This window comes from Belonocnema kinseyi, chromosome 6, assembly GCF_010883055.1.
Source record: "Belonocnema kinseyi isolate 2016_QV_RU_SX_M_011 chromosome 6, B_treatae_v1, whole genome shotgun sequence".
Taxonomy (NCBI): domain Eukaryota; kingdom Metazoa; phylum Arthropoda; class Insecta; order Hymenoptera; family Cynipidae; genus Belonocnema; species Belonocnema kinseyi.
Window position 1 is genome coordinate 146,795,213 of NC_046662.1, and position 11,926 is coordinate 146,807,138.

General features: G+C 35.1%; 1 protein-coding gene across 1 annotated transcript in view; it reads left to right on the forward strand.

The window, feature by feature from the left end:
- The window catches only part of LOC117174117 (protein PTHB1), a 989,848-nt gene that overhangs the window by 547,857 nt on the left and 430,065 nt on the right, over positions 1–11,926 (forward strand). Inside the window, exon 8 of the mRNA XM_033362889.1 lies at positions 1,640–1,770. Within this exon, the coding sequence (XP_033218780.1) occupies positions 1,640–1,770 (131 nt within the window). The remainder of the gene's footprint in view (positions 1–1,639; positions 1,771–11,926) is intronic.

The following is an 11,926-nucleotide window of genomic DNA, read 5'->3' on the forward strand; positions in this document are numbered from 1 at the left end:
TTGCTGGTTAGCTTTTTCATATTTTCTTTTTTGTTAAGCCCATACTTATTAAAGAAGATTATGTGTTAATTCGAAAAAGAGCCTGACTACTGGAAAAAAAATGTTTTTTTATTTAGTTGTTTTTTTAATAATGTGTAGAGTGACCTTTTTCAGCACAGTGTGCGAAGTACTTACTTTACACAGCTTAGGCCATTATAGCATATGTGGATTTAAAAAGGCAAGTTTTCTGTTGTGGGTTACAGCTTTGTTAAGTGTATTTAAATGACTGACTGAGAAGTGAATGAAGCACTGGTTAAACAACCTTAACAAATCAAATTAATTCGTAGTTTCGTTTGACAATGAAATCCACACTGCGTCTAAACGTTAGACAGATGCCGGCCTCTCAATTTGGCTTCTCAACGGCGCTGCACATGCTTTGTACCATCAGCTTCATTAACTGTTGATTGCGCGCTTATTTTCAATGATTAAATATGCAAATCAATATTTTAAAATATATAATAATCATAAAGAACAAAAAAATATTATGAATGATTTAAAATTTATATTGGTGGAAAAGGTATTCCTTTATTCAAAGGAGTGTTTTGTGAGTTTAAAATTGTTATCATTTCCTCAATGATGATTTTTCTAAAAAAAAAAACGTATTTACATATGTGATTGCTATAAAGAAGCGCGCGAATTACAGCCAATGCGACTGCCAATGCAACGCATGCACAGTGCATTTAGGGAGCCAAATTGGGAACACTGAAGGGCGTGCCATAGAAAACAAAAACCTGTATAACCAACGAGATACCTTCTATGAATCAACTCGTCGTTCCCACTATAAGAGCTTTATAGGCTCCTGCATCCATAGAACCATGGAGTAGATGGAACCATCTAGCGAATCAGTTTTCTTTCCATTTTCAAGGTGATACTGGCCAGGTGCACTTGTAGCTATTTAATACGAGTTTCCAACGTTTGACTTTTTTGGTTAGTTGTTGCAAAAACTATAGTGTTTGGTACGCGCCATTTTACCAAATAATTATTTTATTACTTATAGTGTGATTGCAGGACCTGCTTGCGGCTCATTGTGCTCATTACATATTCACCGGTTTTACGTACTTGTAACACAAATAACTATTTCGGATCCATAATTACTTCTCATTGTAATTTCTCATTGCTACACACTTTTAAAAATAATAGTAAGGGTAATCTAGCGGTTTCGACTAACTCACACTTCGCTTACACGTAAGCGTGCGCTGATAGACACGATAGAGATGATAGACATGATAGACATGATAGACACGAATCGGTCAGATGTACAGCATAGTCGACTCACACATTCCTCACTTTTCTCTCGTATCAGCAAATTACTATAAAATGAACGCGACCCGTAAATAAACTGTGAGATATGAAAAGAAGGTATTTTGATCCAAGGACGTATCGTTTTTGTCGTCATCAAATTTATCATCTTTATATATATATAATCTCATGTAACATTCATTAGACGACGAGCTTCAATATCTTTCAGATTGGTTTATATCAAAGCTTTCATATTTATTTTTCTTCATAGAAGTCGTACAATACAGTTCTAGTGGTAATTATAATTTTGTGTTTAGTTTATAAGTAGTTGATTAATGATTACGTTTGCTGATAATTTCAGAACCAGATGGCAAGCTATTCTTTATTGTGGTAACAGATACAAAAGCAGTTATGATTTACGAAGGATCATCTTTAATATGGTCCGCTGAATTACCTTTTGTACCTATAGCTGTTACCGTGACACGCTGGCAGGTACGTAAGCGACAGTACTATTTATTCTCTACTAACCAACGAGCATGCTTTTAAAGCTTGCTAGATATTGCTAGGGATCTACTGTAGCTGCAAAATATTTGGTAATAGTGTCTATTGTCTATCTTTTGGCTATATTTTGGAATAAGGTAAGAAGACTAATGTGTATATCACGATCGCGTCGCGAATTTCACTCAGAGAATCGGGGGGGGGGGGGGGGGGGGTTAGTACGATAAATAAATGAGCTAACTTAAAAAAAAATTCTTTCTCAATATATTTTTGTGCAGTTTTTTCCTGAAAAATTAAATTTGCGTAAAGAAATACTTAGAAACTAGATAATGATAAACTTTTACGGTGGACTTTCTTAAACACGATCTATTGTGTAGAACTTTTTTTGTCTTTATCAGTTAGAGAAAGAAAAGGTTATACTGGAAGATTCTTTTGTGTTACTTGAATGTCAATTTAAGGATATTAATTACTTATACCTCTACTTGAGTCTTGTCGCAACTTAGTACACACATTCTCAACAATGTGAATACCTGAAGTGGATATCGAGTCATCAAAAACCTCTAGTTAGTTTTATACTGAGTATATATAAAATAGAGGCACTAGCGTCACGGCAATCCGTAGATTAAAACTCCCTTGTCCTACTAGTGTTTACTGCAAGCACAAGAAGCTTTTTTCGTATAATCTTTTGGTCGCCCTACAAAGGGACGTTCTTTTTGCGTCCTTTGGTTTGCAAGAATAACTTGTAAGGCTTATTTTCTTCCATGACTCATAGAGTCTTATTATAGTTATTGGCTCTGGAAGAACTTCTAGAGGATGAAGTTCCTCTCCTTTGGGACTCTGAAAACTGCCCGTCCGTCCAAGTGACTCAAGTAATTTAATCGGAGTTTTCTACGAGCTATATCGTGAAAAAAGTCGTTTGGACAAACTTCATGCGTACCAAAACTTTGCAGTGTACCAGCGAATCAGACAAACACGCAACGAAAGTGCTTGGTTCCCTAACAGAAAGCCACTACCTCCGGTTGTTTGATGTAGATCTTTACCTCCTCCAGTGGTTCACTAACTGACAGATTTAGGAATGTGCTGGGGATTCCAGAGAATTACCGGATCGGTATGAAGCATTAAAACAGTAGCTCGGTTCTGCTTTGCGGTGAGCGGAATGTGTGTCTTTCAGGCCAGCGTTTCATTGGGCCCAAATCTTCCAGTTTCATCGTAGAGCCTATCTTGGGCTGATGTCTTACCGTGGTGGAGGTTTGAAACGGCTGATAGGCGACAAAGGTATCGCTGGTTGTGCCCCCTTCTGGTTGAAATTATTGAAATTGTTCGCTGGTTCTCGCCATCTACTGTGGATGGATTTCGTTATCTCCTGTCGACTACCCTCAACAGTTAGGAAGGGAGAATGTCGGCCCATGTCAACAGTCGTTGATGGCTTCGATTGGAAACTGCCGTTTACCGAAGAAATTGTTGTGTGTTACCCGTTTGAGAATTATTACACAATCTGAGGGAAATTTGATATGAGTGGTAGATAAAGTGAAGTTTGTTATGTGTGGGAAAAAATCCCGCGAGCGGTAAAAACCCACAAAATATAATTACTTATTTTATGAGAGAAAAGCAGAGAAGAAGAGTGGTAAGAGGGGGAAGAGGGGTCGAAAATAAAAGTTAAAAATATAATCTGTTCTTAAGAGAAGGTCGCCTGATGAATATCTATAATTATAAATATTTAATTAACAAAATAAATGTGTAGTTTCGAATATAATTTGATTTTAAAAAAGCTCGCCTTATAAATATGTAGTTAGAAATATCTAATAATGAAAAATGCAATTTTTGTATTATTTTTAGAGTTTCTTAACAGAAAGGAAACTTTTTTTAACGAAAACTACCAAGGGATAAATTTTATTTATATTGAAAGTGTAGTTTTGTCGTAGCGAAAATAAGTTCAACACTATAGAGGTCGCAAGTAGAAGCTCATAAGCTCGCACAGAGCTGCGAGACTCTCTCACTCTGTTCCGACATTTTGAAGAATCACTACGCTGAAAGTAAACCTCACTTCTGTTTTGCATGTCCGTGTCTTTTATTAGTGGAAATATTGAACCGTTAAAATTTCAGAAGCGGGATCAGTAGCGCGATTCGTCATCCAGAAACTTTTTAAATAATCCGAAGCCACGGTCACAAAATTTCCTTGATAAACTTTGTGTGAACAAAGGGGCGCCATTTGGTTTGTGAGACGTGCTTAGACGTAAAGGGTTTCGGTCAAAGAAGTGCTTTAGGATCAAGCGAAAAGGACTGTGTGTCCCGAGCTGTGTGCTCTTTGATATAAATCTTAGTACTGACTCAATTGCAAACAGCAAGATCATCTTTCAAATTGTTGAAATTTGGATTCTACGATAAAATTTTTATTAGATACTCACGGAGTAATCGTAATACTTTTTCTTGCAGTTTTAAAAACTAAAAGAAAATAAAATACCTATCATTTATATGGGTCTAAAGCGGCTTCAAGTGCATCTTCTTTTAGTAGCAGTTAATAAGCAGTCCCCCGGTAACTTTAGGAATTGTGTCTGGATGCTAGCGTCACGCAGTGGAAATTTCAGACAATAACGCTGTGATGCGATTTTCTTTCAAAGAAAATCAAACGCCGACGTATTTTTAATGAAAGAAAATGGCAGCGGAGTGAGCCATTTAGTAAGTACTACTACAAGAAATTGATTCTAAAAAATCAAGTCCCCGTGGAAGAAGACGAGATAGCGGATTACACGACCGACGGAATTACATATGTGCAGCTGTAGAATTGGACTCAAATCAGAAAATTCGACCCTTCGTTGGAGTTGCTAGAGACCTTTAACAAATTCATGTTGCCACCCGACCCGCTAAGAGGACATCCCAAGTGTGAAGTAAAAACAGCCGATTTCACGGCCACTGGAAAATCTGCTACGAAGGAGGAGGGTAAAAAACTTCTCAGATGCTGCAACTGCCGAATGGCGGAACACACATCCAATCAGTGCAGACAGCCGAAGATACACGTTTGCTATAAATGCATTGAACCTGAACACATTGCAAACGAGTGTACAGCCAAGGTAGCAGCAACCAACTTTGTCAGTGAGGTCCCTCTGGAAGAGGAAAAATTCTTCAGAAAAGTTATCGTAATTCCAGTAGGTGGTGAGCGTATTGATTCCTATTGTGTACTTGATTCAGGTAGCCCGATTAGTTAAAAAAAAAGTGTATAAGCAATCAGAATGTAGAAACTGCTCCTGATCTTTATAGGAAATACGCGAGTATGAATAACTCTAATTTGACAGTTTTATGTCAAGTTTATGCAATTACTATACTTGATAGTGAAATCCGGAATGATATCAAGTTGCTCCTAGTACCGGATGATACGATGAAACCATCACTAGTACTAGGTCGAGATGTTTTAGGCAAACTTTTTGGTTTAATTCTTGCGAAGATAAGTACAGATGTGGAAGTTGTCACTTTCGGAAAGAGCGTCAATGAGTTAAACAACATCGATGTTTATTTGATGAATGAAATACAACTACCTGAATTAAATATCAACCCTGAAATTTCTTACAAAGCAAAATTGAAATTTATCGATCAGTTTGGAAAATATTTAGAAAGCAAAAACCCAGAGGTACCTGCGATAAAAAAGGAACTAAAGTTAAATTTGACCGATTCACGACCTTTTTTGTTGCACCTAAAATATTATCATACGGTGAGAAATCTAAGTTGAAAAAAATTATGAGTGATGTAGTTCATCGGGAAATGATCCGCCCTAGTAAATCTGATTACGCGTCTCCTATAGTATTGATTAAAAAGAAAAGCGGTGATTTGCGCGTTTGTATGTATTTCTGAATGCTAAATGAAATAACGCTTTCGATTACGGACTGAGCACCGTTCTGACACTCATATGGAGCATGTTGATGCATTAAGCTGCTCGTTTAACAATTTTATTATTAAAGAAGCAACCTGGAGAGTCGCGTACTTTTCAAATACCATGACCAGATGGACCACTTGGGTCTCGCGAAAACTAAAGAAGTTATTTCCAGGACACATTGGTTTCCAAAATTAGGTGAAAAGTTAGAAAATCATATTAGAAACTGTCTAAAGTGCATTTCATTTTCTCTTTCTTTAGCAAAAGCTGAAGGCTTTATACATATTGTTCCTAAAGACGATGTTCCGTTTGCAACCTTGCATATTGAACATTTTGGTCCCATCTACAGAGCCAATATACGAATAGTTAAAAAATATGTATTCTTAATTGTAGATGCGTTTAGGAAATTCGTAAAATTATATGCAACGAAAACCTTATCGAGCCAGGAAGCGATAAAGTGCCTCAAGCAGTACTTTTAGAATTACAGCAAACTGAACACTATAATCTCCGATCGAGGTAGGGCGTTTAACTTTATCAAGTACCTGACCAACGGTCAGGTAGAAAGAGTAAACATTGTCATGGCCTCGAAAATGGCCAAATCGACCGATGAAAAGAAAAGAGAGTACTGGCCAAAGATTTTAAAGAACGTAAAATATTTTCTCAACAATACTGTGAATCGGTCCACGAAATGAACCCCAGTCATCTGTTGTTTGGCGTAGATAAGAGAGGCGAATCGATTGATAATGTAAGAGAATTTGTTGAAAATCATGTTCAGGAAAAACCTATGGATCTAGGTATAATCAAAGTGACTGCTAGGGAGAATATCGAGCGAGCTCAGGAATATAAGAAAAATTATTCTGACAAAAAGAGGAAAAAAACTCATGATCATTCTAAAGGCGATCTCGTAATGATTCCTAACTGCGGTGTATAAATTAATAAAAAATCATTTCTATTTTATTTATATTGAAAGCGTAGTTTTGAGTGTAATTTATTTATAACAGAAGCCCGTTTTATAAATATTTTTAATAATAAATATTTTATAAACAAAATTACAATTTTTGTAATGTTTTTCGATTTTTTGGCAGAAAGAAAACCTTTTTTACCGAAACCTACCAAGGGATAAATTGTTCAGTATAATCACTTCCATATTTTTATATTATAAGCGTAGTTTCGAATATAATTTGATTTCGAAAGAAGTGCTCTTTTTGCATTATTTTTCGTGTTTCTTAACAGAAGGTGAACTTTTTTTACTGAAACCTACCAAATGATAAATTGGTCAATAAATCACTTCCATTTTATTTAACTGCTCAATATATCCACTTCTCTTTAATTATATTAAAATTGTAGTTTTTAATATAATTTGATCTGCAGAGAAACCCGCCTTATAACAATGTATACTCATATACATTTAATTAACAAAAGTGCTATTTTTGACATATTTTTTGAGTTTCCGGGCAGCAAGAAAACATTTCTTAACGAAACCTAGCACTGGATAAATTGAACAATAATAACTTCCGTTTTATTTATATTGAACCCGTACTTTTGAGTACAATTTATCTATAACTGAAGCTCGCCTTATAAATATGTATAATAATAAAAATTTAATGTATAATAGTGCAATTTTTGCTTTATTTATCGAATTTTTAGGCAGAATGGAAACTTATTCTCACCGAAACCTACCAAAGAATAAATTGCTCAATATACCCACGTCTCTTTATTTATATTAAATGTGTAGTTTCGAATAAAATTTTGTTTAAAGAGAAGCTCGCCTTATAAATATGTGTTATAAAAAATATTTAATAAATAAAATTGCAATGCTTGCATTAGTTTGGGTGTTTTTTGGCAGAAAGAAAACTCTTTTTTACCGAAACCTACCGAGGGATAAATTGGTCACTAATCACTTCAATTTATTTACTTTAAAGTGTAGTTTAGAATATAATTTGATTTCAAAAGAAGCTCCACTTATAAATATGTGTAGTTATAAATATTGAATTAAAAAGAGTGCAGTTTTTGCATTATTTTTCGCTTTTTCTGACAGAATGAAAACTTTTGTACCGAAACCTACCAAGGGATAAATTGGTCAGTATAATCACCCATATTTTATTACTGTAAAAGTGTAGTGTAGTGGCTATACATTGGGATTAACAAAGATAATGAGTTTTTAAAATTTTCGTATTTTTCATTCGTTGATTATAAATGACCTTATCAACTGTCTATCGTTGTTTATGCATAACAATTGTTGTACCGATTCCGTGTTGATTGAGATGCTATTCACTACGTAAGGTTTTAAAAATCTACTTCTGATAGGATTATATATTGGGCAATACAAAAGCAAGTGATTTAATATTTTTGAAGCGTTGAGATTACAAATGATGCAATTTACGTTTTTGTCAATTGCAAAAGTTTTTCCTCCGTTAGTATTTTTTATTCTGGAGTGATAAGCTAATCCTAATTGGCTAATCACTCTTATTTTGTTAAGTTATAATTTAAATTTTAAGTGTGACTCTGTTGTTGTCTGTCTGTGACTGAGGTGTCTGTGAATTTTACTATATCCTGAGTTCTTAGCTTTGCCCATAATATAGGTTTTTAAATTGTTTTGCCACGTATTTCGGTCATTTTCGCACCTTTTGCTGATCTCTCTGTTGTACAAAGTACTTTGTTGCGAGCATACAGTGCAGTCTCCTCTTACTTCGATAATATCTTTAATTTGAGATGCCCAATTATAACATGGCTTTCTATTATTTTGTTTATCAAAATCAATAAGGCTATTATAACAAATTTTTGGAAACCTATTTTCTGGCATTTTTAGAATTTTACAGCACCAGCTTATAGCTCGTTTTATTACACTTAATTTTAATGTTTCTATACCTGTTTCTTAAAATATAAAATGATTCAGTGTGTTTTTTGGCCACGTATAAAGTTATTTAAAATATTGTATTTGCACTCGTTCAATTTGGTCTATACACCGTAGAGCCCATGTTACGGAGCCGTATAAAGTTTCAGCATTTACAATAGAGTTCAATAGTTTAATGTGGGCGTCCCATGACTGACTGTTACAAGTATATAGAATTTTTTTATCTTTAACACCGCTGTTAATCTTCTTCGCTTGAAAAATGCTGCCGTTTTGCAAAACTTTCATGAACAAAAAACGTGCAATCCAAGGTAAACAAAAGAATCCTGGGATTCAGATTTCTTATTTCCTCAAAATATTGGTTTAAAATTTTTGCGCTCTCCAGTTTTCCTCATGAGAACGATTTTTGTTTTTGATATGTTTGAGTTTAAACCAGTTACGAGACAGTAAGATTCTAACGTATTAAGTTTATTTTGCCCATCGTGCCAAGATCTTGTAAGAATTACAAGATCCTCGTTGAAGAAAAGCATTAGGATCTCTTTCGCAGAGGACACGGGAATTCCCTCCATGCCATTCTTTCGAAAAAACGTGACAATATCGTATAAAAATAAAATAAAAAAAAGCGGACTTAGACTATCGCCCTGCAGAACCCCCTCCGTGACGTCTATTGGTTTTAACTATTTGCCTTCAGTCTTTAAAATCAATCTTGCTTTCTCGTATAGATGACGGAGGATTTTTATTCTTTTTCCACTTGTGCCTAAAGTGTAGAGCTTATCCCAGAGCAAGTGGTGGTTGATTGTGTACAAAGCGCGTTTAAAATCTACAAAGATCATAAATGGGCACTTTTTACTAGAACCTGTGTGAATGTTATATATTGACGCTATGGTGAAAAGGTGGTCTATTGTGCCTTTTCTCCTTCTGAAACCGGCTTGCTTCTCCGGGATAATACCGTTTTCCTTGGCCCAGTTCGTAATTCGATTTGCAAAATAACCATTTCTCCTAGCGGCCAACTTTCGGGAACAATTTCTGTGTTTAGAACTACAATGAATAGTTTGAGAAAATAGTGTTCCCAGGTTGGGAATAAGTTGTTTAGAATTTCGCTGTTAATTTTGTCTCCGCCATTGAATTTGTTATTTTTACAGTTCTTTAAGCAACTGTGTAGTTTATTGTAGGTAAAATCTGTATAAAGATACGGGTTTGTCACAGAAAAAAAAACAGATTACAGTGTTATAATGGGAAAAACTCTTTCTTATAATCGCTCCCATGCTGCTACGTCGAGTCCGTTTATATACGGGTTTTTGCTTTCAAATTTTTTTACTGTCTTCCAGAACTCCCGAATATTATTTACATTAGGCAGATATATTATTATTGATTTGCGGTGCTCATTCTCAGCCAGTTTAATAGTTAAATTATAATTGTCGTGGCTATACAAATACTTATAAAATAAAAACTGGTTATTATTATTACATTGCCTGTAAATCCTATATGACTTCCTGATTTCAATTTTTAAATTCTTGCATTTTTCGTTGAACCATGCTTTTTTGGGCGCACACACCTGACCCCCCTATGTTGTACAAATCATTACTATTATTAATATTGAAATACAGATTTGTTTTTAAAGTGAGATGTCTATAAAATTCATATAATTTATTTTCGTTTCACTTGAGCTATTCAACGTACCTAAACTCCCAGGGGGTTATTTTGTTTTGTTTTTGACTGTTCTTCAGCTTTTATTGCGAGTGTGACCATCATATGATCATATGTTTTCAGGTGTGTCTGAGCGTGTACGCCCATTACATGGTATAAAATTAGTTTCTTCCATGCTTTCCGTGAGCATTCTGCCTCTTTTCGTAGTTAATCCATCCAGAGACAATCTTTCGTTACACATACTAGTTGAGTAAACCAAATGTTTTTCAAGAGAATTTAGATTATTTAATCTCGCATTAAAATCCCCTGCTACTATGAAATATTATTTTCAGAATAAGCTTTAGTCAGAGTAGGTAAACTTTCTCATTTAGATATTCCACCAAGAATTCCGTGCTTGCTGTCGGAAACCGGTAAAAATTACCGACTATAAATGTTTTCTCAGGAAGTTCTAGCTCAACCAATATTTAAAGGTTGGGGATATCTATAATTGTAGCTGATAAGAAACTATGCTTCTTAATAAATGTTAATAGCTCTCCGCTCCCTCTCCTTTTGCTAAATTCTTTCGTCGCGCAACTTGAAAATATTTAATAACCGGCGAGAAAGTTTGGGAGCCTAAAAGATTATGTCATTAGCCACGTTTCCGCTAAGCATGTTATCACGTTACTAGTTATACATTTTAATTTTTTTATTATCTAAAGCTTAAACGCTACCGAACCCGCCGATATTCCAGACGTAGACGCTATAGAGATGGCGACTTTTAGGAAGCGTTAGATGAGCATTTATCCCGCAGGCATCTTGTTTAATTTCTGTGAATTCCCTTTTGGAAGTACGATTATCATATTGGTAGTTATTTCTTCCAGGATTTCTTGGGCTGTTAGTGGTAATCTAATTGCGTTTGAGGTATTGAACTTCGTCGAGTGATGCATTTTCGATTTCTCGAGCTTCATAATCATCTTGAGAGCTTTCATCTTGCTTTGATTGATCACTCTTTTTTAGGTAGATATCCATAGAACCATGCTCTCGCTTTCTAAATTTGGATAGATGTCCTTACTAGGACGGCCCCGCTATCTGTGATTTCATGGCTGTTGTTGACTGTGATTGGGTTCCTTGTGGCATATAAAGTGACTGTGATAGGCGTCAGAAGGTCCTATAGTTTCAATGATTTAATTTCTGCGAGCATATAAGATTTTTTGTTAATCCAGATTACACCGTTTCTCATTTGAAACCGAATGCCTGCCTTCTTTAATTGAGTTATACTTAGACGGCATTTACTGTAGAGTACTAGACTCTCTTTGTCTATGTCATTATTAATATAGATATTCGTAACTTTTAGTTTTGAGCGATTTTCCATGATGACACTTTTTAAATGCCCCCTGTGAATCCGAGTAGTACTGGTCTACGAGGGTAGTTCAATAAGTCCCTAGAATGAAGTATAAAAACAATTTTTTTTGGGTAAATTTTTTTTTTATTTTTCAACATAATCTCCTTGGAGCTCTATACACTTGGTCAATCGCTTTTCAAATTTTTTTAATCCTTCACAAAAGTGCGTTTTCAGAAGTTCCTCAAAATAAGCACTTATAGAGGCAATGACGTCTTCGTTGTCTGGAAATCTCTGTCCACCGAGCCATTTTTTCAAGTTTGGAAATAAGAAAAAGTCACTGGGGGCTAAATCTGGTGACTACGTTGGTTGTTCGACCAATTCGAATTTTAGTTCTGCAATTTTAGCCATTGAAACGAAGCATGTGTGAACTCGGGCGTTGTCGTGATGAAAGAGAATTTTTTTCTCGCCA